This window comes from Suncus etruscus, chromosome 7 (genome assembly GCF_024139225.1).
Source record: "Suncus etruscus isolate mSunEtr1 chromosome 7, mSunEtr1.pri.cur, whole genome shotgun sequence".
Classification (NCBI taxonomy): domain Eukaryota; kingdom Metazoa; phylum Chordata; class Mammalia; order Eulipotyphla; family Soricidae; genus Suncus; species Suncus etruscus.
In genome coordinates this window covers 27,179,838-27,206,223 of record NC_064854.1, presented here as the reverse complement: position 1 = coordinate 27,206,223, position 26,386 = coordinate 27,179,838, and the positions used below count along the sequence as shown (strand labels likewise).

Here is a 26,386-nt window from a genome sequence, read left to right as displayed (position 1 = left end):
CTGATCACAAAACCAGTAGTAACCCCTGAGCATTACCCCCCTCCATGTGGCTCAACCTCTTCCAATTTTGTTTTGTTTGGGGGCCACACAAAGCCATGCTCAGGGGTTACTCCTGGCTCTGCCCTCAGTAATCACTTCCAGCAGGCTCAGGTGACATATACAATGCTGAGTTGGAACCTGGGTCAACTGTGTGCAAGGCACACACCCTACCTGCTGTGCTATCATTCTCACCTCCTCCCCCAACTTTTTAAGAGGACTCCATGAAGATGTTCTTCCCTGTCTTGTGATCTAGCAGCTGCAATCTTTGATTATACTGTTCACTTTTCTCCCCCACAAACTTCTCAGAGCACCTAAAGTAACATGTACTTGTCTCATATGCATACACATGCCCACATGTCACTCAACTGGCCCAATCCCAGCCTAGAGCTGTCTCCATAGGTTACCATGGTGTCCACAGACAAGGAATTTGTTTCATTGTGTGTCTAGGAAAAGCCCAGCATAGGCACATCTGTGAGATCCTACATTAGGGGTTTCTTCGTGAATGTTGGGATGAAGAAGAATGGAGTGACCCCCCACTTCTTGCTGCTTCTGAAGCCACATCTCGCCACCCTGGAAATCTTTGTCCTCTAATTTTGTTTGTTTGGGACCCACACCCAGAAATACTCAAGGCTTTCTCCTGGCTCTGTGCTCAGAGATCACTCCTAGCAGCCTCAGGGGACTATGCCCAGGATCAAATTGAGATCGTCTGCATGCAAAACAAATGCTCTATCCATTGTGCATCACTCCAGCCCCCAGTCTTTCCTCAAATTTTTGTCATCTTTAGTCAGACTTTCTATCCCTTCCTATTAGGAGAGTCACCCTCACTTCTTTAGGCTGCCTCCCCCTAAGCTTCCATAAGGCTAAACAATGATCCAAGGGCTGAGGAGCCACCCAGCATTCCTTCTAAACCCCAGACCAATGCTCAGCCCCAGTGCATATTTGTTTTACAAACAAACATACACCTATTTCACAGGCCACTTGGCATCCACAGAAGTGGATGATGAGAATGGCAAACAGTGGGCAAAGGTTGGTCTTTTCTTTGTTCCACAGAGGAAGCCTCAGTCAGATGTATCAGGCCTAAAATGTGACTCCCTGGGAACATGGGTGCATTACCTTGAGATAGGATGATTTTCTCCTAAGAATGTCAGGGAATTAAATACTAAATTAAAAGTAAATTAAATTTGAGTCAGATTTTTTTTATAAGGTCTTATAGTCATTCCAAAGAGCATGTATTTTGGTGTATTATATTTGTTCTTCAGTTTTCTGCTTCGCTTAGCAATGGCCTTTCATTAATTTTATTAATAATGGTTTAAAGATTTTTATAAGTATGTCCTAAATTTTTCCCAAGGGTTTATTCTTACTTCATAGATACTTAAGAGCTAAAACTATTTGTCTTAGGGACAGAGACAGTACTGGAAGTAAGGTGCTTGCTTTACATGTAGCCAACCCCAGTTCAATTCCTAACATTGCATATAGTTCCCCAAACACACCATGGGTCACACCTGATTATAGAATTTGTAACAAGATTATTATACCCCAGAATTAAAACATGATTTTATCCCTTATCATAATTGGTGGTTAATGATAGCCATTGTCTAAAACTACAGAAAAGGACAAAGAACTTGGAAGGAGGTAGCATCTGACATAGAGGTTTGCACTCTGTGATCCCATTCATTACCTTGAACAGAGTATGATTTAATGTTTCTCAAAGGAACTGATGAATGCAATAATTTGATGTATGCCATAAAGGTGTCCTATTTTAACCAAACTGAAGTTGGACAGAATCTAACAGGAAAGGGGTTCACCAGAGCCTCAGTTTTATTAGACTCTTGGTTCTTATAAGTGACTTGGGGTCCCACTGTTTTAGACTCATCTACATTTTTTTAATTATTTAAAATTTTTTAAATGATATCTTTATTTAAACACCATGATTACAAACATGCTTGAAGTTGGGTTTCAGTTGTATAAAAGAACACTCGCCTTCACCAATGCAACTTTCCCACCACCTATGTCCCCCATCTCTCGCTCCCCCATCCCCTGCCTGTACTGAAGACAGACATTCTATTTCTTTCACTCACTACCATTGTCATGATAGTTGTTGGTGTAGTTATTTCTTTAACTGCACTCACCACTATTTGTGGTAAGCTTCATATCATGACCGGTTCTTCCATCCCTCATCTATATTGTCTCTGTGCATTTACAATAGCCAGAATCTGGAAACAATCCAGATGCCCGACAAAAGATGAATGACTGAAGAAACTGTGGTACATATACACAATAGAATGCTATGTAGCTGTCAGGAAAAAATGAAGTCATAAAATTTTTCTATACATGGATGGACATGGAAACTATTATGCTGAGTGAAATAAGTCAGAAGGAGAAAGATAGACACAGAATAGTCTCACTCATCTCTGAGATTTAAGAAAATAAAAGACATTATTGTAATAATACACAGAGACAATAGAGATAAGGTCCGGAAGGACCGGTCACAATATAAAGCTTACCACAAAGAGTGGTGAGGGCAGTTAGAGAAATACAAAGATTCATCTACTTCTTTAGGTAACCTCAATTTCACATGTAAGGGGTCATAATCTGCAGGATCATACGATCCACAGGTGATTTGGTTTAAGATGCATTGATTTCACCACTTTTTGTTTGGCTCTGTCCTGTGGGGTGGGCCATGGCAATACTTCTGTATCTCGAATGCCTGAGGAAGCATGGATCTAGCATGTCCTTTGCTGAATGCATTTTATCCTTTACATACACACTGATTATTCTGCATAGATTGCTAACACATAGTTTGTACCACCTGGATTTCATAAAGTGGATTGTTTCTGCCTTGATTCTTAGGCCTAAAAATAATTATTGAACTTATGATACCTCGTGTTATGGTTTTATTTGAAATATCCTCTTCCAAATCAATGTTTTAAGAAAAGCAAGACCACTAGCTGAAAACAGTGATTACTTTTCTTTTCTAGAGTTTCAAACCCCAAAGGTGGGCATTCACATTGATTTTCTTTCTTTTTATTCTTAGGAGCAAGTAGTATATATATATATATATATATATATATATATATATATATATATTTTTTTTTTTTTTTGAGAAGAAAAAATGTCATTGAGAATTCAGCTCATGGCCATTTTATTCTGGAAACTGTTGTCACCATTATGTTCAGCCTAAGAAATTTCAGTTGTCTTAAAGATAATACCACTCTGCTAGTTAAAGCCATGTATGTGTGCGGGGGTGGCTGGGGGCTGACATTGATCCCCACACCCCCCACCTCTTGAGTTTTCTAATGAGCTAAAGGAAAACAAAGTCAGTTAATTGGCAGCATTGGCTCTGCACATGACAGGGGTGCTGTCACGTTCAGATCAAAATATGGCCTCTGAGTGAAGTAATTTGCCATAGTCAGACCAGGGGCCATTCTGGGGAAGAAGGGTTGCTCAGGGCGCGTGCCCCCAGATTTCACAGCCCTCAATATGACTGCACTTCACTGCCTCTGACTTGCCTTTAGCAGAATCATTCATGATGAGGGATGTCCGTTGCCCAGCAAAACCCACCTGTCCTCTTCCCTGGGCTGCTTTGACCTTTCAGTGTTCAGTTTCAAGAAGCATTTAAGGGAGGGCAGTGGCCTTTAAGCCTCATCCACAATCCTTCAGAGCTAGCATGGAGGAGTTGGGGTTCTAAAGGGGAAACAGCTGGGCCACTAGGGCCAACTTCCTGCCTTTCCTTTGTATAAACGTTTTACTTCCTCCCTACAGAAGCCCCAGAGATCAGGCTCAATGTAGTTACTGAGGCAGACACACACCTTTAGACAAAGATTGAACTTTTGAAAAGGGAAGAAAAGCACCTAGTGCAGAACTGACAAGACTGGGAAGATGGGGCAGGGTGTGGGGGTGTATGGAGGCAGGTTTGCTTATACACAAAATCTTGCCCTGTCATTGCTGGGGACTTGGGGGTGTCTGTCCTTAGAATAGGAAAGCCTCCTTCTAGCTTTCAGGTGGACTGAGGGACCAAGAAAAGAGGGCATCTGTTCCTGCATCAGATACTTCTCAACTTGAGTAGCAACGTGCCAGACTGGATTTGTGGAGTGCTGTGAGCTACCCTCCTTCAGGGGCCACCTGATGTCTCTGGCAACTGGCACTGGGTGGGTCCATGGGCCCCAGCAGCCAGATTAGGAAGGGCAGGACATGGGGAGCAGTAAGCAGACAGGTCCCTGATCTGGTACTGCTATCGCCATCTGCAGGATTTTGAGAAGACTCAGCACCCCAATCCTGTTCCCTTCAGGTACACACAGGTGGCAGAGTTTACTGTATTTTGTTGCATGACCACATAATCATCAAGCCTAATGTTGAAATAATCCATCATATTTTTGTTTGTTTGGGGGCCACACCCAGCAGCCCTCAGGGGTTACTCTTGATTCTGTGTTCAGAAATTACTACTGGCAGGCTCAGGGGACCTTATAGGATTCCGGGGGATCAAACTTGGGTTGATTGTGTGCACGGCAAATGCCCTCCCTATAGTGCTATTGCTTTAGCCCTCCATCATAATTTTTAAAAAGGGAAAAAAACACAATGGTCACATCCCCATTTTTGGGGGGGTGACAAAAACTTGTTGGGGTGGATATTACAGGCATTAAGGCACTTGTCTGGCATGCAGCTGGCCCAGATTTGATCCCCGGCACCATATTATAGTTTTCTACGGTCCTCAGCTTTACCAGCAGAGCTATCAAAGGAGCGGACCATATAATAGTTTCCATAGTACTTCTAGAAGTGATCACTGAGCTCAGAGGCCAGGAGTAAGCCTTGATCACTGCTGAATGTGACCCAGGAAAACAAATAGCAAAGCAAACAACAAATTGTCATCAAATTTACTGTTGCATTGAAATATGGTACTTACTAATTTGCTTGTGAAGAACTTGAATCATAACAACCACACTAGAGATGGGAATGTATCTCCTACCAACAATGTGACCTCCACCCTGTTGTTCAATCTCTCTTATTCATGGCTTCTCTAGAATGGTGGAATGAACTGTAACTCTTTTGTGATAGTATTAATAGAGTTAAGAGTATATGCATTAAATATAATGTCTGGAGAAACCCCTGTATCATTTCAGGAAGCAATCAGTGAAAGCAAAAATTTCCAGGACAGAACCCTACTTCTTAGGGCGATCCTGCACTCTTGTCCAGTTTAGGGGAGACTATGGTGGGCACAACAGCTTTATGGATGGTTTTAGACACTTGCTTGCATTAAGGACATTGAAATCATTGTCTGTCAGACCCTGTTCTCATGTCTTTGGGAAGATTGGCCCAATTGAGTTCTGATGGTATAAAATGTTGCCATCTTGCTTACCAGGACTCTCCAAACACAAATGCTTTTGAAAACTTGTCATGAGCAATGAGATTATCTGGAACTCAGAAAACCACACAGCTAACAGGCTCTCTTCCCTCCTCCCCCCTCATGCCTGGGCAAGAATTCCCTGACCAGGAGCGCACCCCTTCCCAACGACTCCCAGGCGCGGAGTGGGGCTCGATTCCACACGTCCTACGACAAAAGGTACATCATCAAGACCATCACTAGTGAAGATGTCGCCGAGATGCACAACATCCTGAAGAAGTACCACCAGGTACATTTTCTTTATCTTTATATGCAGCCAAGAAGGTTAACATCCTGACTGATTTCAGTCATTAAGACCATGAGGATGAGAAAATGATGAAAACACATCGCACCTAAAAGCCTTTTCTAGATGGAATCTTAAGTAATTACTTTGACCAGATGACCGACAGTTAACACTTGGGAATGCTTATGCTGTGAACATCATTAGGTACTTATATATCACAATAAATATTCATCTCTGTAATAGTTTCCATGATTATGAACCACTCTTAGGATTTGGCAGTGGTTGGCCATGCTGGCCATTAGATGTTGACCTCTAAGTATCAGTTCACCCTCACCTCCAAATCCTATCCTGCTTTCTTTGATCTCTTCTCATCCTCTTCACTTTCCATCCCTGAGAATATATATGCTCTGATTTAAGGGAGTGGATGTTCACCTCCTTCCTGTCCTGACCTTCTTCCTGTCAGCATTGGAATAGAATGAAATGCCCCTGAGAGCAGTTCTGCCTCTCCTCCATGTAGAGCCTTCCACACATCCCTGCCTGCACATGCCTCAGCTTTGCCTAGCAGTGCACCTGCGTCCTGCGCCCTGCCCTTGCTGGCAGTAGCCATAATTCTGGTTAAGTTGTAAGAACCCAAGGCTCAATTTCAATCCTTTCTGTCACTGGCTAACAACCTGGCTGATATCTTAGTGGCTTCCATTGGCTGATGGAGATAATAACATTCTTAAGATTAAATGGAAGAACATACATCCAGGGTTTAGTACTGTGTACCTATGTACAAGAGGTAGTCATTACTACTTTTCTCTCTTTCTCTCCCTCACCTTTCCCTCTGTTCTCTTTCTCCTCTCTCTTATCTTTTTTTCCCTCCCTCACCTTTCTTTCCCTCTTCCCCTGCTTTCCTCCTCCCCCATCTCCATTTTCACCATCCTCTTCTTTCTGTCCCTGTTATTTTGACTTTTTATCCAAATACCTCCAAATTCCCACCAAAGGTAAAGATGAACTATTATAAAGAAGTCAAAACAAAATTCTGCAGGCCCCAGCATTAATCAGGTAATCCTCAGATTATTTGAACAAACCCCTTTTCTTTGCACCATATCTCCAAGGACAGCCCCATGCATTTGGATGTGTGAGTTGTGGAGTTGTCTGCTTACAAGTCAGTGTCTTTCCTTTTTGGTCATGTTGTATGCGCTGACATCATGAATTGGTTCCTGGCATTTGCTCGTTCTTCCCGTCTTTGCAGATGTGATCAATTGGATTTCACTCACAAGCTATACCAACCTCTGAGCTCTACCTCCCGCTTCTGGAAACTTGGGACTGCCCCTCATTTGTTCTCTAAAAGCCTTAGTCAGCATCCTCATTCACTGAGCATCTAATAAATCTTTTATGGCTTTTGTTCCTTTAGAAACACCCCCCACAGTGCTTCTGCTCTGGCCTGTTTGAAAGGGCATTTGAAAGTGTCAGCTGAGCCCCCAGTGATGTTGAGACACTAAAGCGCTGGCTTCTGAATGAAGGGAACATTCAGGATACAGCTTTTAACACTTCACCTTTTAAACTGTCGGCTCTTTCATTCCCCACCAACAGGAACTTAATTTTATACTTATGCATTCTTTTTTATGCTTTCTTTAAACTGTCTCAGAACATTCAAAGCAAAGTCATATCCTCTGTGACTGATAAAAATACTGGCAAATGACTGTGATAACATTCTATAAAATATGACATGACTCAAATATCAACTTTTGATGACAACTTTATGTTGAGGTTTTTTTTTTTTATTTTGACTTTACAGAACTCAGTTTGAAGTATGTTCTCTGGGGTGGTTACTGTAATCAGATCTGCAGGTTTGACAGGTCTTCAGAATTACCAGAGACTCCAGGGATCCAAATAAGTCAATTGACAAACTCCAGGAGCTTTCACCTGCTCACGATTTTCTTTGCTCTCTCATCCAAAGCATTGCTTTCCTTGGATTTGTCTCTAGTCAGTATAGTCTCATTTATCCAACAGCTCTATTCTTCTGTATTCTTAGAAAGAGGATTTGAAGTATTATTTCAAATGTCTTAGTGATTGAGAAACTCCATTATGTATACAATTTATGTCTTGATGACTCTCAACTTTTCCCAACCTTTTCAACCTTTTTCCACTGAATCCTATCCTATCCAGTGGCCCCTTAGTCTCCTGTTCTCATGTTCTTGTCCCTGTTCTTGGCAGTTTCTACCTATGACTTCTTTGATTTAGCCAGGGGATTCCTTAGAGGACCATTTAGAAGAGCTGTTATAGAGAACCCAAAGTTGAGGTGTAGACCCTGGCTTGGTATGAACAGGTTATTTAGTGAACCTCTGAACCTCAGTTCCTCCATCTCTTTCTCTCAGTCATCTATTCCTTCCTTATTCCAAAAAGAATATAAAGTGGTTTACAGGAAATTTTGAGCTATGTGATAGAAATAAATGAGGGAGACAAGACACTCAGAAAGTTAAGGGGAGGGCCAAGACACAAACAGAATCAAGAATGAGCCTAAGCCACATTCCATGGGATCAGAAGCCCAGCTCTGGGGATGGCCACTCACTGGACCCAAGTCCTTCTGAAGTGGGCAGGGAATATTGATTAAGTCAGTTACTCTGACAGGGCCTGAAGACCCAGAAGTGCACATTGTTGAGGGAAAAAATGTCAATTCTTTTCTTTTTTTTTTTTTTTGGTTATTGGGGCCACACCCGTTTGATGCTCAGGGGTTACTCCTGGCTAAGAGCTCAGAAATTGCCCCTGGCTTGGGGGACCGTATGGGACGTCGGGGGATCGAACTGCAGTCCTTCCCTGGCTAGCGCTTGCAAGGCAGATACCTTAACTCTAGCGCCACCTCACCGGCCCCAAAACATGTCAATTCTTGGTGTTGAGATGAGACAAGCTCAGGTTAACGGAGGTGGGTCGCCTCATAACTCCCATGAATCTCAGCATCTTCCGTTTTTAAAAAATAGTCCAATTCATTCCTCAGAGTTTCTTGCTTGATGCCTTCTTGGTATTTTGTCTACTTTCAGCATGTCATTCAGGTATCAGAGAGATCGTGTAGCAGGTGGGGCATTTGCCTTGTTTGTGGCCCACCCAGGTTTGATCTTCAGCACCCATATGATTCCCTGAGCCCCACTAAGAGTCATCTCTGAGCATAAAGATGGGAATAAGCCCTGAACTTCAGGGACTTGGGGCTGTTGCCCAAAAAAGCAATTTTAATGAGATATAAAATATTTTAATTAAATAAAACGAACTTTTTGTGCAAAATTTGTCTCCCCACAGCCCTAACCTATGAAATTCTTCTGCACCTTGTTACTATTACTCTTATCTGCTGACATTCAGAGGGTCCTGCCCAAAGACAGTTTGGAATCCAGATGATAAGGGAGCAAAGCTATGGAGGGCAGAGGTGGAAAGAAGGGTTGGGCAGTGGGAAAGGACAGGTGGAGTTCATCAGACCCAGCCAAGCTGCCGTGCCCAGAAGCCCCCATATCTGACCAATACTACCAGGATGCTGAGCCTGAGAAGTGGCTAGCCAGAGGCTGTGAGCTACACCAGCTGATTGGCCAAGTTCAGAGCGCCCAGCTAGAGCTGTGCTGGGACAGGCTTGCTGTCCTCTTAAGTGCTATCACTGAATCAATGTTACCTATACTTACCATCAGGTATATTTTACTAGGTCCATTCATCTGTGTCTAGCACATTTACTTCTGTTTCCTCATTTTAGTGTTACAAATGCCACTAAGAGTAATCAATGATTGGCTGGAGTGATAGCACTGTAAGTAGGATGTTCGCCTTGCATGGGATCAACATAGCTTAGATTCTCAGCATCTCTTGGTCCCCCAAGCACTGCCAGGAGTTAATTTTTGAGAGTTTAGCCAGGAATAAACCTTGAGCATGGCCAGGTGTGACTCCAAAGTCAGTCAAATAAAAAAGTAATCTGTGTTTACATTTTTGTATATTCTACATTATCTCAGTACTGGGATGTTTTAAATACTCCTGAGAAGTATTTGTTCCTTTTAAACCTGGTCTTCATCAGCTTACAAAAAAAAAAAAACAGGAAAGTTTCTTATTCATCTGAGCCTGAGCCTATATGGAGTCATCCTTACATTCCTTTAGACTTGAAAAAAATACATATCTAAAATTATATTGACACTTCATAGACCATTATCTGGAAACTTCCCTTCAAGGAAAGTTTGGATTATTTATATGTTTGGTCATTCTAAAACAAATCTTTAACTGGAAGCCTGCCTTTCTTTCTTCTCTTGTGTGTAAAGCATGTTGTTAAAGTGATCTATAAACGTACAGGCACAATAAGGATTACAGATAATTTAACCTTTCAAAAGCATTAAATGAGACAAGACTATATTGAAACATTAATTTGCTGCTATCTTAAATTGTCACTTCAAGCCTCTTAAAAAATGAGTGAAACATGATAATAACAGCAATTTCCCAAAGCCAGAGCCCAGGTTCACACTCTCCTGCAGAGATATAAATATGTATCTATTGCAGTACATCACTTCGATTCCTCTCTGCCCAGCCCTGCAGTCAGCTGTGAATCTTGTAATGGCATTTCATTTTGCATGAGGAGAACAACCAATCAGGGATTCATAATACTTGTTATTCTTGCTGAGTGCTTCACTGCTAAGGAAATGGATCTGTTGGCTGGTGGCAATTTGGGGTTTTAAAATTCCAATTTTTCCAAGTCAATTTATCATTGCATTATAATAGTCAAATGAGTTCTAGGGTGGTTGTTTGTATTTCTAGGGCTTTGAGGGGGACACACCCAAAGGTACTCAGGGCTTACTTCTGGCTCTTTGTTCAGGGATCACTCCTGATGGGGCTTAGGAGACCATATGCAGTGCCAGTGATTGAACCCAAGTCAGCCATATGCAAGGCAAATGGCTTAACCACCATAGTATCTCATCAGTGGGTGTTTAACATCCTACTCTCTTTAATCCTCCCAATACCTTTGTAGTAGGAACTATGATGCTTGTTTTCTGTTAATGAAACTCAGATAAAGAGTGACGTAGCAAACATGCTCAAGACCCCCAAACTGATTAATAGAGCACCTTGCACATGCCTGTCAGCAGGTAAAACCTAAATGATTCTTTGTCCATTATACAGTGAGGAAGGAATCTTTGGACCACTATGGTTTTCATGCTCAGCCAGTTGCCTTTCTTTAGAGGCATGTGCTCACAGCACTTTTGATATTTGTAGAGCGAATGTGCAAAGATTTCAAGCAAGGGCTCTTTACAGCCAGCTTTGCATGAGCTTTTTATTTTACTTTTTTTTTTGTGTGTGTGTGTGTGGTTTTTGGGTCACACCCAGCAGTGCTCAGGGGTTACTCCTGGCTCCATGCTCAGAAATTGCTCCTGGCAGGCACGGGGGACCATATGGGACGCCGGGATTCGAACCGATGACCTTCTGCATGAAAGGCAAACGCCTTACCTCCATGCTATCTCTCCGGCCCCATACTTTTTTTTTTTTTGAGCTTTTTATTTTTTAAGGAGAGTAATACAGAATGTCCCCACTCATGTGATTGAATGAGTCAAGTTATTACTATGTTCAGTCAAAACCCCCAAATTAAAATATATTGCTCAAGAACTGACTAGTAAGAAAAGGGGGCTGGATAGACAAAAGCTTCTTTACAACTTGCCTAAATTTAGGATGGCAAAAAAAAAAAAATTGAACCTTTATGCTGATGTATGTACTTTATCTTTTCTTTACTGGTGGAAACTAAAGTTTTTTTAAGCTACAAAGATGAGGACTTATTATGAGATTCAGTTTTGAGTGTTTACTACTAAAAATGTTTTAAGGATACTCTAATAATCTTAATAAGATTAAAAAAAACAGCTAAAAAAGAAAAATTCAAGTATAGTATAATAAGAGAAAGTCAACAAAATCTTCCCAAGCATCGCCATTACCACTGGGTCACCCTTCTTCAAGGCTTTGTTTTATGAATAAGCACAGTGCCTACAGTTTTTCTGCATTGGAAACCAAACCGTTTGTGTCCTGTAGACTAGAGAGAGAACATATGCCATGGATGCTTTTTCAAAACCATCCCCACCCCTCCCATGGGAAAGGAAACCCTGACATCCTTGGGGATGACCCTGGGGCCCCTGCTTTCTAAGGTCTGCTTGCAAGGAGAGATGTCTCCACCTGGTGGCCTTGTAGAGAATGGTCATTAAGGACTCCAACTCCAGTTGTGTTTTTGCAACTCCTTAGAAATGGGCTCTGATGGGGCTGGAGTGGTGACACAAGTGGTAAGGTGTTTGCCTTGCACACGGCTAACTTAGGACAGACCATGGTTTGATCCCTCGGCATCCCATATGGTCCCCCAAGCCAGGGGCGATTTCTGAGCGCATAGCCAGGAATAACCGCTGAGTGTCTGTCACCAGGTGTGGCTCCAAAAATAAAAACAAAACAAAACAAACAAACAAAAACCGAAATGACCTCTGAACTAGGATTTACCCAAGAGATCTGATGAAATCCAACCTGGGCTTCTTCCCAACAGCAATGAGACCCATAGTCACTGCTTTGTGAACAGGGAGCTCCTCATGTCAACAGAGCCTCTCATGTTTCTTAAGCCCCAAGAAATCTTTGTGGGTCTGGAGGATGGTGGCTGAGCCATCAGTTTGGGGGCAGCACCTAGTTCTCATGCTGCCAACTGGAGCAGTAGCAGCCCACAGGAATGGAAATTCCTGGAGAGGAGCTGCTCTACTGACTCCTATCCTGATCTCTCGCCACAATGTCTTCTTTGATCTTGGCTTCAACTCTGTTATAGCAGCTGATCTTATTGGCCAAATTTCTCAGCTTCAAGGTTGTGAAGTGACCATGAGACCTTCTAGGGAGGAAAATGCTGATGCTCTAGTGGTGTGTACTTAGACTTCTAAAGCATTAATGTAAAGAAGTGTTGCCTTGTCTCTTACCACAAGGTCTCAGCATTGACATAACAGAGTTAAAGGGAAGGTTAGAAAAAGATAACCTCATTAGAATTGTATTGTCCTATCTGTGTCTGTCTACAGCAGACACAGATCTAGCCTCAGTCCGTACAGCCATGATCTTTTTCTGCAAACAGGCCTTACTGGTTAGAGGTTTTGATTTTGTGTCAAAGAGAAAGAGTTGTGTTCACTCCACTGGAGCCCCTTTTGATTACTGGATTATTTTTTCCCCTTTTCTCTCTCTATCCTGCAGTATATAGTGGAGTGTCATGGAGTCACCCTTCTCCCCCAGTTCTTGGGCATGTACCGACTGAACGTTGATGGTGTTGAAATATATGTGATTGTGACAAGAAATGTGTTCAGCCACCGGTTGTCTGTATATAGGAAATATGACCTAAAGGTGAGTTCTTTCGTTTTTATTTATTGTAATGAAGCTTTCCTTTCCAAGTGAGTGAATGTTGGCATGGATGATACTCAGTGTAGATGTGCTCAGCCTTTGAAGTCACCAGGCAGTGAGTTGAGATAGTTACTGCAGACCGTTAGATCTTATAGAAGAGACTATGTCTCATTTACTCAACAAATACATATCAGGCACTGCTGGAAATGCAGGGGACATAGGAGGAGAGAATCAAGACAGAGAGGAAGTAAATCCCACTGTGCAGTCTTGTGTCATGTCAACATTTCTGAAGCTAATAGACCATGTCAACCATGCCTGTGGCTATGGTGACCAGCCTAGGTGTGGAAGAAGTTGCCCTATCTTGTTGTGTGTGAAGACATTATTGGGGAAAGGGCTGATGAGGAAGTTGCCAACAGTGCCTTACCTGGTGGGGCCCCATGGTTAAGTCATGTGTGACTACATTATTAGGAGGTCTTAAATGCCATGGATAGAATATGGGGAAGGGATGCCATTTTAAGTAGTATGGCAGGCAGTGAGAATGAGAGAGAGAGAGAGAGAGAGAGAGAGAGAGAGAGAGAGAGAGAGAGAGAGAGAGAGAGAGAGAGAGTGGGAGGGACAGAGGGAGGGAGAGTGGAAAAGAGAGATGAGAGAGGGAGGGAGGGAGGGAGGGAGGGAGGGAGGGAGGGAGGGAGGATAGAAGAAGGAGAGAACATGCCACAGCTTCAGGCCATGTGGAGAGACAACAGCAGAGTCCCAGTGGCATGGCAGCTGTAGCTGCAAGAAGCAGAGAATGCTCCATCAGAGTCATTCAGGTCATGGGCAGGTTTCTTCACTTTCTCAGAGGGGAGCTGAGGGGACTTGGGAAGGAAGGAACTGGGAAAGACCAGAGAGCCTACAGATTGACAGAGTCAGCCTTAGGATGTCTCCTTCCCCTGGATGTGGCTCCAAAGCCAAGTCCCTGTCATTTCCTGAGCCCCACGCAAAAGTGTTCATTCACTACATTCCCATGGTCTGATTCTGTCTTTGTGTTTCAGGGCTCCACGGTGGCCAGAGAGGCGAGTGACAAAGAAAAGGTAAGTCCCTTGCTCTTCGTCTTGCTCACTCAACCCTGGGCCAGACTCAAACTGTGCCTTTAAAAAAAAACTCATTTTAATAATTTTTTTAATTTTATTTTATTGAAACTATTGTGATTTACAAAGTTCTTCATAGTTGGGTTTCAGACATACAATGAATCAGGGCCCATCCCACCACCAGTGTCGACCTAAATCCAACAATGTTCCCCAAGTGCATCCTATACAACCTCCTATCCCCTCAGTCTGCCAGTATAACAGGCCCATTTTAAGTTTAGATTGTTAAAGTTTGGATCTCTTGGTTCCATTGTTGTTGCCTTTGGCTTGGATATTTAGTTCTGTCCTTTAACACTAGCAATGCACCTGAGATCACTTGGTCCCTTGCCCCCATCTTTTCATATTTGTTTTTCTCTTCCTCCACTCTCATTCTTTAATAATATTTTATGAAAGTCTCATTGTAGTCTAACATAGCTTTATAAATTGCAGGTATGCATGTTGTATGTCACAGATATTTGCTTTGGAGATTTTCATGTTTGTTTTGAGGCCACACCCAGTGGTGCTCAGGGGTTATTACTCCTGGCTCTGCACTCAAGGAACCACTCTTGGGGCTAAGGAGATGTATAGGATGCCGGGGTTTGAACCCAGTTGCGTGCAAAAAAATATCTGACCCACTATACTCTCTCTGGCCCCAATTTGGGCCAGAGTGTGTGTGACCGTATAGGATGCCAGGGACTGAACCTGGGTCAGTTGCGTGCAAAAAATATCTGACCCACTATACTCTCTCTGGTCCCAATTTGGGCCAGAGTGTGTGTGTGTGTGTGTGTGTGTGTGTGTGTGTGTGTGTGTGTGTGTGTGTGTGTGTGTGTGTGTGTGTGTGTGTGTGTGTCCTGGCAAATGTGTCATTATACTTCCAACTTCCTTGCAAGTTACTCCAGAGTACCAGCTTGAAGCAGAAATGCTGACAAGTTGACTTCTGTGTTACTCTGATGGTTTCTTACTCCAGAGACCCAAGAAACTCAAGTGCTTCTCAGCTCTGAACAAGACCCTTGCTGAGCTGTTCAGAGTCTCACAGATTTTGAAGTCTCTTGCCCAGAAAGTGTGGCTCAGACCTCCTTTCTATCTTGGTTGCTCAGTTTTAACTTCTTTTCAAGTCCCCTGAAGCAACTATGACCTTCTTCCTCCTATTTATCTTTTAAGGTGCAGTCACCAGGAGCTAGATCCTCCTGACCATAACCCACATCAGAAAGGACAGACTTATGGTACCACTGCCCAGTGACAGACAACTCAGCCATCAAAACATAACATGGACACAGAAGGACTCAGTTGGTGGCCATCCCTGTCATGGCAGTGTCTCCTCAGAGATGACATTCAGTCAGTCATCTCCTTTCCCAGAACTGTAGTCACAGGGCCACTACCCACCACACCTAGCACTCTAATTCCCTTCATTAGACAAAGATTAGAACAGTTTCCTAATGACACACTCTTGGGGATGGGGATTCTACTGGGATGTCCTCATAGATACCAACTGTTTCTCCAATCCTTTCTGGGGAGTCAGGGGACCATTCTGCTTTCCCCACCTCACATGGGATCCATCTGAAATCGGGAAGTTCCATGGATCATGTACCATGAGGGGCAGAGACAAAAGCTTGGAGGTACAGGATGTTAGATTTGTCCTTCAGTGTCTGGGGAATGAGCCCAATTGATAACAAATGTCATCCTCTTATGTAAGATACCTTAAATTTCTGTGTGAATGAGGTCCTGTGACCCTTACAGCCACCTTAGAAGATAACAGCCAGTTCAAACGTTCTACTTAGAAACTAGCCAGTCCTCTCTCTCCCTCCTTCTCTCTCTCTCTCCCCCTTACGTCAAAATAAAAAATTTTGGTGGGCCACACCAGGTGACGCTAAGGGGTTACTCCTGGCTATGTGCTCAGAAATCGCTCCTGGCTTGGGGGACCACATGAGACACCAGGGGATGGAACCGCGGCCTGTCCTAGGCTAGCGCAGGGAAAGCAGATTCCTTACTGCTTGTGCCACCACTCCGGCCCCTGTCAAAAATTCTTAACCCCTTAATCAAGACTCATTCATCATGGTGAAACATTTTTTTCTTTCCAAATTATATGGCACAAATGCAGTTCGCTTCAAATCTTATTCTAAAAATTAGTGGAAATATTTGATTTTTTACTATTTGTAAAACTACCTGTTCCCTTCATTTGAGGAGCTTGGGATTTTCTGAATATGCTGTATGACCGTGTTCCAGAGGTTTAAAACCATTAAGTTACTATCTGTCACACTATTTAAGTAGGAAAACCCTGCAGTTCTCCTGAGCAGAATTTTATGCCCTCCCCCTCTCTCAAGCTTCAGATCTAGCCCTGCTTTTTCCAGAAGGAACGGCTCTGAGAGCATCTAAGTTACAAGCATTCACAGGAACTGGGCAATTGGAAATATTTTGAAGATATGGAATGAGAATGTAATTAAAATCAGTAATTGGTGCCTGCCGTAGCAATTGGGGTATGCTGTTTCTGATAGAGCTGTTATTTAAATTTATTAAATTATCATATCTTACAAAACAAGCTATTTATGGAGCTGCACTCTTTAAAATACTTGGGTTTGTTTTGAAGCTCTAAAAAAGTCTCTGCTTCCCCTTTTTATCTCCCAACTTTCAGGTTATATGTTTCACTCCCAAAAAGCACACCCTACTTTGTCTTCCCAAATAAATGCATGCTTGTTAGAAAGACAATCATTTGGAGAGGGGCCAGCAGGTAGGGTACTTGCCTTACATGCAGCCAACCTGGGTTCAGTCCCAGGCATCCCATTTATAAGGCCAACAGAAGTGATTCCTGAGCACAGTGTCAGGAGTAAACTCTGAACACCGCTAGGTGTAACCAAAAAAAAACATCTAAACCAGGTTCAATCCTAGGGATCCCATATAGTCCTGAACCGTACATATCCCTGAGCACAGAACCAGGAATAAGCCCTGAATATAAGATGGAGGGAGATATTAAGGGAGGGAGTGAAGAAAGAGAGGAAGAAAGGGAGGGTGGTAGGTTGGTTAGATGATTAGTTGGTTTAGTAGAAGATTACAACTCTTCTATGTTTTAGCCTTTGATAAAGAAACCAGTGTCTTAGAATAGCTCTATTTTTGGTGCTATCATGTCGAACTATATTCTCTACCAAATGATTGTCACGATGCAAAAAACCTGTTTTCACAGAGAATCTCTGTTGATGTGGCTTAATTAGTCGTTGGAATTCTTCATTTTTCTTTCCTTCACGTCATTATAACTGCTTTAATTTCCCATACTTTTAACTTGTTGATGACAAATTTCAAAACTGTCGTTTCAAATATTTGCCACGATAGGTGCAGACAAGTCCCATCCTGGAGATTTCAGCTTGACACGTAATTAGTGGAACCCGCATTAGCATAATAATGAAGATGGAACTGAAGGAAATTAAGAAGTTATATTTCAACAATAATGGAATCACTTTCAGGGCAACAAGTATCAGAGCATACATACAGATGTCTTTTCTTTTTTTCTTTTTTTTTCCCCAAAGAGCAGAGGGTGCTTTTTAAAAAAAAATAATAATAAGTGTTGTCAAATTCTGACAGCTGCTTGACTTGTTTTAGACTTTAATTCTTTCCTTTTTAATGGAAGGACATCTTCCATTCACGGCTCCAGCGGTTTCTCCTCCTGTAAATGAGACAGAGAAATGCGGATCTCCCTGGTGGTCGATCTTTTCACAGCTGCGCTGCAATTCCAGTGTGACATCAAATTAGTAATTATAGCCAAGCGGCCTGCTTTTTACAAATGACAGTCTTAGCATGCTGCCAACAAACCAGCTCCTCAGCAGGGAATCCGGCAAGTAAAAGAAAACATAACTGGACTCACTTGGTTTCTGGGGGATTTGACCTGACTCTTTAAAAAGCCCCTGTTCCCCAGAGCCAGGGTCCTGGGGATTTACACAAATATGCATTTTGTGTCTTCGATTCTACTGCTTTCTTCTCAAAACTCACGTCTGGTTTTATTAGGTAAAGCAAGTCTGTCTAATGAAGTCGGAGAGTCACAATCAGAAGATCCCTTTTAACATATAACCTTCTCCCTAGAACCCCTTTGAAAGAAAACAGCTGCCCCTCAATTGGCATTTGTATAACTATATTGGCGATGATCATTGTTGACACTTGGATAATGGACCCCAAAAAGCCGCCTTGTCGATTCTTGGACATTGTGAATTGCACAAGCAATTAAGTGACTGTCACTGTCTCTGACATTTTACCTATTACGAGCACTGAGGGTTGGGGTGAATTCATCATCCGTTCCTATCTGAAAAATGCTTTCCTAAACCAGTTTTCAGCATTTCTTTTGTGATCTTTAAATTGTAACAAATTATAATTAATTACTACCTCTCGGCTGGTTATTAGAGCTACAGTTGATGACAAGGTAATGCAGATGGTAGGATTGGAATCCCAGGTACAAAAAAAGCACTGCAGTGTGTCCTGGAAATCTTTGCTCTGCTGCTCCAAGTTAGTAACAAGTTGCTTCCTTTTCCACTGTCATCGGTTGATGCATGAAAGAGAGAATGTCAAGTTTTCAGGCTCTAAACCCTATTTATGCTTTCACCATCTTCTGCAAAATTCTTTTTTCCCGAGATAGAAATGACTCTTGGGCCAGAGTGATAGCACAGTGGTAGGACATTTGTCATGCATGCAGTCAATCTAGGATGGACCGCAGTTTGATACCCAGCGTCCCATATGGTCCCCTGAGCCAGGAGCGGTTTCTGAGCACATAGCCAGGAATAAACCCTGAGTATATCCGGGTGTGGGTGTGGCGCCCCCCACAAAAAAAAAAAACAACACAAAAAAACCGACTCTTGTACCCTACACACACACACACACACACACACACACCACACCACACCACACCACACCACACCACACCACACCACACCACACCACACCACACCACACCACACCACACCACCACCACCATTATTAGGGTCATATGTCCCAGGACCCAATATGCCAGGCACCATTTCTCCTCTGTGCTTATTTCTCAAACCTGAAGTTAAAGGCAGCCCTAGTAATTTCTCCTTCTTGACCTGAAGATGCTTCAGGAGGACCCAAAACAGGGGCCTTAGGGAAGCTGAGCCCCAGTTACTGATCTGCCTTCAGTTAAGGTTAGGGTTATAGGACGAATCTTTTCACTTTTTTCTCATTTGTAAAAATTAAAGTGTTTGTTTTTTTCTTGTCTTAGTGCCACTTTGTGTCCTGGCCTTTCCTTCCGAGTGTAGGGTAAGGTGAGGGCTATGACTCAAAGGCGAGAGGCTGCATACCTTCATTTTCTCCCAGCAAGTATGTGAACCCTGTCCAGTTAACCAGTGGGGGATCTGGGAAAGGGGTGCTGGGGAGGTATTACTGTATTTGCCATTAGCTTTGTTGTTGGCACTATACCTGGCGGTGATTGGGGGTTACGAGGGACATGTGTGGGAGGCAGAATATCAAACGCCAGAAAGACATGTCCTCTGCCACTTGGCCATGTGCCCAGCCCCTGGGAAGTGGCATTTGGAAGATGAATTGCATGTGGCCTGGCTGGTCCGTGCAGCATGTGGAGAGCAGAAATCCCATCCGTGATCCCTGTGAACATTGCCCAGAGACCACAATCATATCCACAGCTAATCTGGCTTATGGTGGTTTAGGATTCCTCACTTGCCTCAGATCAGAGGTTCCAGACTTATTTCATGACCACCCCTTTAAAAAAAAAAGGGAGGGGTGGAGGTAGCATGGAGTAGGGCATTTGCCTTGCATGCAGAAGGATGGTGATTCGAATCCCGGCATCCCATATGGTCCCCCGAGCCTGCTAGGAGCGATTTCTGAGCATAGAGCCAAAAGTAACCCCTGAGCGCTGCCAGGTGTGACCCCAAAACAAACAAAAGTGTTGCTTGGGAATCTGCCTTCTTGAATCAGATAGGAGATACCCCCTACTTTCATTCAAGGCAACTACTTCTCCCCCCCACCCCCAGTTTATTCCATAAGGGGACATTTGCTCCCACTTTGGGAAACTCTCCCTCTGATCATTTTTATTTTACTTATCAGACACATGGAACAGTGCCAGTAAGATGTTTTAAACTGATAAATCTTAACCTCTTGGTCTCCAAAAGAGTTGGGCTGGAAAAAAAAGAACTTCCAAATTTTATTTATTTAGAGAATTGATTTTATTCAGTGACTCATGAACCAAGCAGCATTCCATCTAGCAAATAGAAAGAACTTCCAAAATTTAATTTGTGGCCTGAATTTAAGCCAAGAGGCTACAGATGTATGATGATTAAGATGATAAAATTATAGTATTTGTTAATTAGCCTTAAACCAGGATGTTTAGGGGTGATTTTTGCTTAGGTTTCCCAATGCTGACATCTCACAGATGGTGTTCTAGACAGTTCCAAGGGGAAGTAAGCCTACTGGTTATGTCTGACCTGTCACGCACCAGCCTTTCTGTCACATGACATCATCTTTGGAGGGTTGGGGGCTATTATGTCTTTGGAACCAGGCAACATTAGAAGAGGAGGACTTGTTACTCTAGAAGGATTAGCCTGAGAATTTAGGGACAAATAGTCCCCAACAGTTCCAGAAGTCTTGAGAAGCAAGGCCTTTCTGCTTCTCCACTGAACTACAATTCTGTTCCCCAAGCCTGGCCAGGGAAATCTTTGCCATCCAAAGATTCTAACAGGTTTGAAGTAAGAAATGCCCATATGGTGCTGCTGGCCATGAATGTACTCCTGCCCCTGGGAGGGGTGGAAGGTGGGAATGATAAATTAGCAGGGGTCTGTGGGATTATATCCCAAGCTCTGAAATTAGACAGATGCCATTCTATTAACTGTTCCTACTTGTGAAGGGCCAAAGAGGGAATGAGGGAAGAGAGAGACAAAGACAGAGAGAGAAAGAAAGAGAACAAGAATATAGAGGGTAAAAGGTAAAGCACTTACCTTGGAATAAGGCACCCCTATATGATACCCTGAGCACAGAGGCAGGAGTAAGCCCGTAGGACCACCAGTGTGGCTCCAGTTTCACTCCCCCACTCAAAGTAAAATAAAAGATTCCTTCTGTGAGCAGATACCTTTGGCCTTCACTTCTTCTGCCCTAACTTGGCCCATCTTCCCTCATTTGGTCGAATACATTGAAGGGCACAGCTGGGTAGATGAGAAATCTCTAACATTTCTCACGATCCCTGCATTGGTCACATGCCGGTGGTGTTATTTAATCAAATCATCTTTGTCCCACCTCAGTCTCTAAGTGACCTCAGTTTCTCCCCCCTTACTGAAAGGTTTCTGGAGTCAATTTTCAGCCCCATTAAACTGATTTTCACAAAGCTTTTTGGTGACCCAGTCAAGGGGAAGTAGGGAACATTTTTCTGCAAGTTTTCTTTTACTCAGGTGAACTTGAACTAACGAGGCAATCATGACCCCCAAGTAGTCCTCATAATTATGGACAATAATATGGATAATAATTAGTTCATATTTTTAAGGCTGTATATTCCGTTCAGAGTGTCAGTACCAAGCAGTAATCTTTGAATAAAAGCTTAACAATTAGACTTTTTTTTAATAGATTGCCAAGTGAGCACATTGAACAAAAATTCACTTCTTTCTGAAATTCAAGTCCTTTAATCACAGAGTGCTATGCTCCATATTATCCTTTGCATTGAAACCTCCTGGTGCCAAAATCCTGTTTGCATTAAACACTCAAGTGTGACAGGCCATCATTCCATCTTCCTGTTGGGGTTTTCAGCCAGACTAAAATAAGAACTTGGCTCTGTGGTATATAGATTTTTGGCTCTGTGTACTTTAAATCCATGTATTTTTCATTTTCCTATTGTTAATAGCAATATAGGTTTTTCAGTACTTTGTAAACTTTGTACAATTGAGTATAATTGTAAAATTATGGTAAAGCCTATATCCTTTCATAGTTGTTTGGATTCTGTGTATTTGAAGCTGTCATAGGTTGTAAATACAGATGTTACATATCTGTGGTTTGAGTTTTAGTATGCTTGGAGGAGGAATTTAGGTGAAGGCCCCTTCCCAGTGATGTTAAGGGCCACTGGGACTACTTTACTTGGCTGTACACATTATGTTGGGAATAGAACTCCAGACCCCTATGCATGTCAACCTATCTTCCAGCCCTTTGAGCTCTCTCCTAACTATAAACACTTTGTATGTTGTTCTTTAAAAAAAGTTTTTGAGTTATTGGGCCAGAGACATAGTACAATGGTTAGGGTACTTGCTTTGCATGCAGCTAGCTGACCCAAGTTTGATTTTCAGTACCCTATGTGGTCCCCTGAGCACCACCAGGAATGATCTCTGAGCACAGATGAGTAACCACTAAGTACCACCAGTTTTTGGGTGGTTAAAAAAAAAAAAAAGAAACTAAAAAAAAAAAAAAGGTTTTTAGTTATCTAAAAGATATTATAAGTCTTTCTAAAATAAATTTTCTGACTTATTGTTCTTAAACTACCTCTATTCCTGACAACCATACATCAGGTCACAGAATGCAATGAAATAAGCAAAAATATAACTAAATATCAATATGTAATATATGCAGATAGATTATATGCATATATATATACACATATGAACAGGTTCATCTCCATCTGAAATAAAATCCTTTTGATAGACATTTATTTGTATGGGGAATAAGAAAGACCTTATAAACATCTTAAAAACTTTTCTTAGGAAGGTCTTAGAAATGTCACATTTGTAATAATTTGAAATGTTTATTTTTATAAAATGTGCTAAATCTCTGTAGATCAAAAGGAAAAAAATTAATGCCTTGGGCTTCCCTTCCCCCTTTCACTCATTCACTCTCCTTTTTGCTGTCTAATGGGAAGAAATAGCCTCTGACTCTTTATATTGGGACCCTCAGTTCCCTCTGGCTACCCCCTCTGCATCCTCTGCCTTTGCTAAATTGACCATGAACTATCTTCCTGCTCCTCCTGAATCTAGAAGTATTTATAAACTTTTATATTTCTTTAGATTCTGATATAGTTGCTGGTACATCTTGACTCTCAACTACAAGTTCATTTGTGCCTTAATTACACATAAGTCATTTTTTACTGTGACCAATATTATTATAGTATTGAGTATAGACCTGTGTTCTAAAATAAAGAGAAAAAGGATGGGACTGAGCGATAGTACAGCAGGATGAGTATTTGCCTCGCTTGAGAACAACCTGGGTTTGATCCCTGGCATCCTACATAGTCGTCCAAGCACCACCAAGTGTAATTCCTGAGCCCAATGCCAGGACTGACTAAGTCCTTAGCATTGCTGGGCATGCTTCAAAAAAAAAAATTTTTTTTTTTGGTTTTTGGGCCACACCTGGTGGTGCTCAGGTGTTATTCCTGGCTGTCTGCTCAGAAATAGCTCCCGGCAGGCACGGGGGACCATATGGGACACCGGGATTCGAACCAACCACCTTTGGTCCTGGATCGGCTGCTTGCAAGGCAAACGCCGCTGTGCTATCTCTCCAGGCCCCCCCAAAAATTTGTCACCAATATTAAAAAAAAGAATATATATTGAAAAAAATATTTTTACAGCCCAAAGTAAGTTAAATGTTACCAAGGATTTCATTACTCTTGAGTACTTTGATTGTATGTTCCATCAACAAAGATTACAGTTTGTAGATTTTTGCTTTAGAGCAGCAAAATGGCATTCACTTAAATGACTTACTTATATAACTTAATGGCTTTAAAAACACTAATTTGCAGGAAAAGTATGGGAAGTCAAAAGCCAGTAAATCTCTGTCTTTGGTCATATATTTCAACTATTATTTGTATTCTATGTAGAATCATTATTCTATATAGATAATTTATTACTCCCAATGATCCACTTCCCAGAACTTTTTTCTCACAGTAGTGTTTTATTCTCATTTCAGTTTCATTGAAAAAGGTGTTCCAGTGGATTTTCCTGGTCCGGATGGTTTTGTAGCGATAGAATTTTTACAGAAAATTTTCTACGCAGACTTGACGATCTGTTATGGAGATCCCAGTGTCTTGAAACACCGTGCATGCTCCTTGCAGCACTCATTTGGCAGAGATGGAATGAAATAGCCTCCGGTTATCTCTGCTAACTTTGTGTATAGTAAAGACATAGGATACGCCCCAAAACAATAAAGACAAGAGAGCCATGGTAGAAGGAAGCTTGCCACAAAAAGTGGTGAGTGCTGTTAAGGCAGAGAAGGGCACATTACAACAATGATGAATGGAAATGATCACTGGACAGGAATTGGGTGCTGAATAGAGATTAAATGATAGGTATGATATCTATCAGTAATAACTATATTGCAAACCCCTATGTCTAAAAGAGAAAAAAAAGAGAAACAGAGAAGAAAAAGATGTGTGAGAAAGCAGGCAAGAGCGGGTGGGGAAAGGCATTGGTGAAGGGTTTGGAACATCATATGACTGAAACTCAATCATAAAGAACTTGGTAACTGTGCATGTCATGGTAATTCAATTTAAAATTTTTTATTAAATAAAAGGACAGGAAATATTTAAGGAGAAAATTTAAAAACAAAGACAGTCTCAAACATGATTTGTTGTTTATATCCCAAGTTTTAGAACCTATTTTCCATTTTTAAAAAAAAAAGTCTAAAAGGAAACAAAGGAGTAGCAAGTCCTTCTTGACCAAGAACTACACGTTGTCTGTCATTGAATCAGTGTTAACCTCTCAAATAGGTGGTGGAAGGAGACCAAGTTCCCCCGTGCCTCCTCTTGGTACAATATTCCCAGGCACTGTTCCACAGCAGGCCAGCCCGGAGCTCTCAATTCAAGCAAATAAACACTTAACCTACCACCACTTGAGAAAGCTTGCTGACCGTTGGCTGGCATCCAGCCCTAACGAATCCAGTTCAGCATCAAGGAACTGAAGTCATCGGCCTGGGTGGTTTGCTCTGCTCTCTGGCCACATTTGCACGGGACAGGAAAGGATTAAAGTGGCCTGTTATTCAAGATCCTGATCCTGGGACTTGGCCTTTCTTTTTAGTGCACAGGCATTCAGGCTTTCAAGGTCAAAGGGAACCTTCTCGGCTGCTCGCAATTCTTTCCTACTTTGATAGTTTTTCTTTTTTTTTTAAATGCAATTTGCTGCAACCTAATGGAAACTAGAAGATTCCATGTTGAGTGAAGGCGGAATGTTGCATGCATGAAAGCAATATAAAATTGTAAGGCATGGTGACAAAATACATTTTTTTAAATTATAATAATAAAGCTTAAAAGCACCCTTGAGTATGTGAGAAATGAATGCTAGGCCAGCAATTTGTTCCAGCAATTAGCACACCTGCCTCACATGCAAGGTTTGGTCCCAGACATTCCCCCTCTCAAAAGAAATAGATGCACATAGATGATTAGCACAGTACTTTGGAGTCCTGGGGTCCCCACACAAGCACATAAGGGCCTGGGGCTTTTTTTGGAGAGGCCTATCTCTCCAGGAACTAGCCCCAGGTCCCCAATAAATAAGACAGAAGTCAGGATCTGGGCCACAAACTCATTTCCCAAGCCCTGTACCTCTCACTAACACACACACACACACAGTGGGATCTTTGTAGGTCAATGACAATTCCTTTAGCTTCCGCCCTACAAAAGATCCATCTTTGCTTCTTGATTCTTTTCAATAAGCCCTTAAGTCTTTCAACCAACGTGGCTGCCCTTTTTTGAACCTAATTCAATCGAAATACCTGCCGGGTGCCTGTGAAATTCAGTGCGTTAGTAATGGACGCAAGATGTCCAGGGTTTCATGAGGCCAGATTATGCTTTCTCCCTACCCCATGAAGTCTTTCTGTCAGGATGCCCAGAAATAGCATCTGTTTTCATTAATGTGACTGAATTGCAAACGCATGTCTAATGTATCTCTTCCCACCTGGCATCCCGGCCTTCTGGTTGCTCTTACAAGTACAAGAAATGCCCCTCGCCTATTTTCCTTTCACATGTGAGATGAGAGGTAGAGCTGAAAGGAGGGCTCCTTAAGCCTCCCTCCCCCCCAAGACAGTCACTGAATTGTCTACTTGAAGGTCATAATTCTTTTCCATTTCTGCTTTTCCATCTCCCCCAGACTTCAGCCCTTTCTCCTATGATACTCCCTGCTTTTCTGTGGTTAGGTGTCCCTCATGCCTTCTGAGTGAGTTTGCTAACATTCATGTTTGTCTTTTCTTCTCTGTGAGAATTCATGAGGTTTCCTGTGCTAGTACAAGAACCCAGGGCATGATTGGCTCAAGCATTAAATATTATTGTGCTTTCTTCCTTCTAAGTGATAACTTAAACTGTTGTTGATGGCAGCTCTAGACATTGCCTCTGCC

General features: G+C 42.2%; 1 protein-coding gene across 1 annotated transcript in view; it reads left to right on the top strand.

Moving 5' to 3' along the window:
- Positions 1-26,386, top strand: part of PIP4K2A (phosphatidylinositol-5-phosphate 4-kinase type 2 alpha) — a 161,303-nt gene that overhangs the window by 121,052 nt on the left and 13,865 nt on the right. Inside the window, exons 4-6 of the mRNA XM_049777801.1 lie at positions 5,514-5,666; positions 12,846-12,992; positions 14,024-14,062. Of these exons, the coding sequence (XP_049633758.1) occupies positions 5,514-5,666; positions 12,846-12,992; positions 14,024-14,062 (339 nt within the window). The remainder of the gene's footprint in view (positions 1-5,513; positions 5,667-12,845; positions 12,993-14,023; positions 14,063-26,386) is intronic.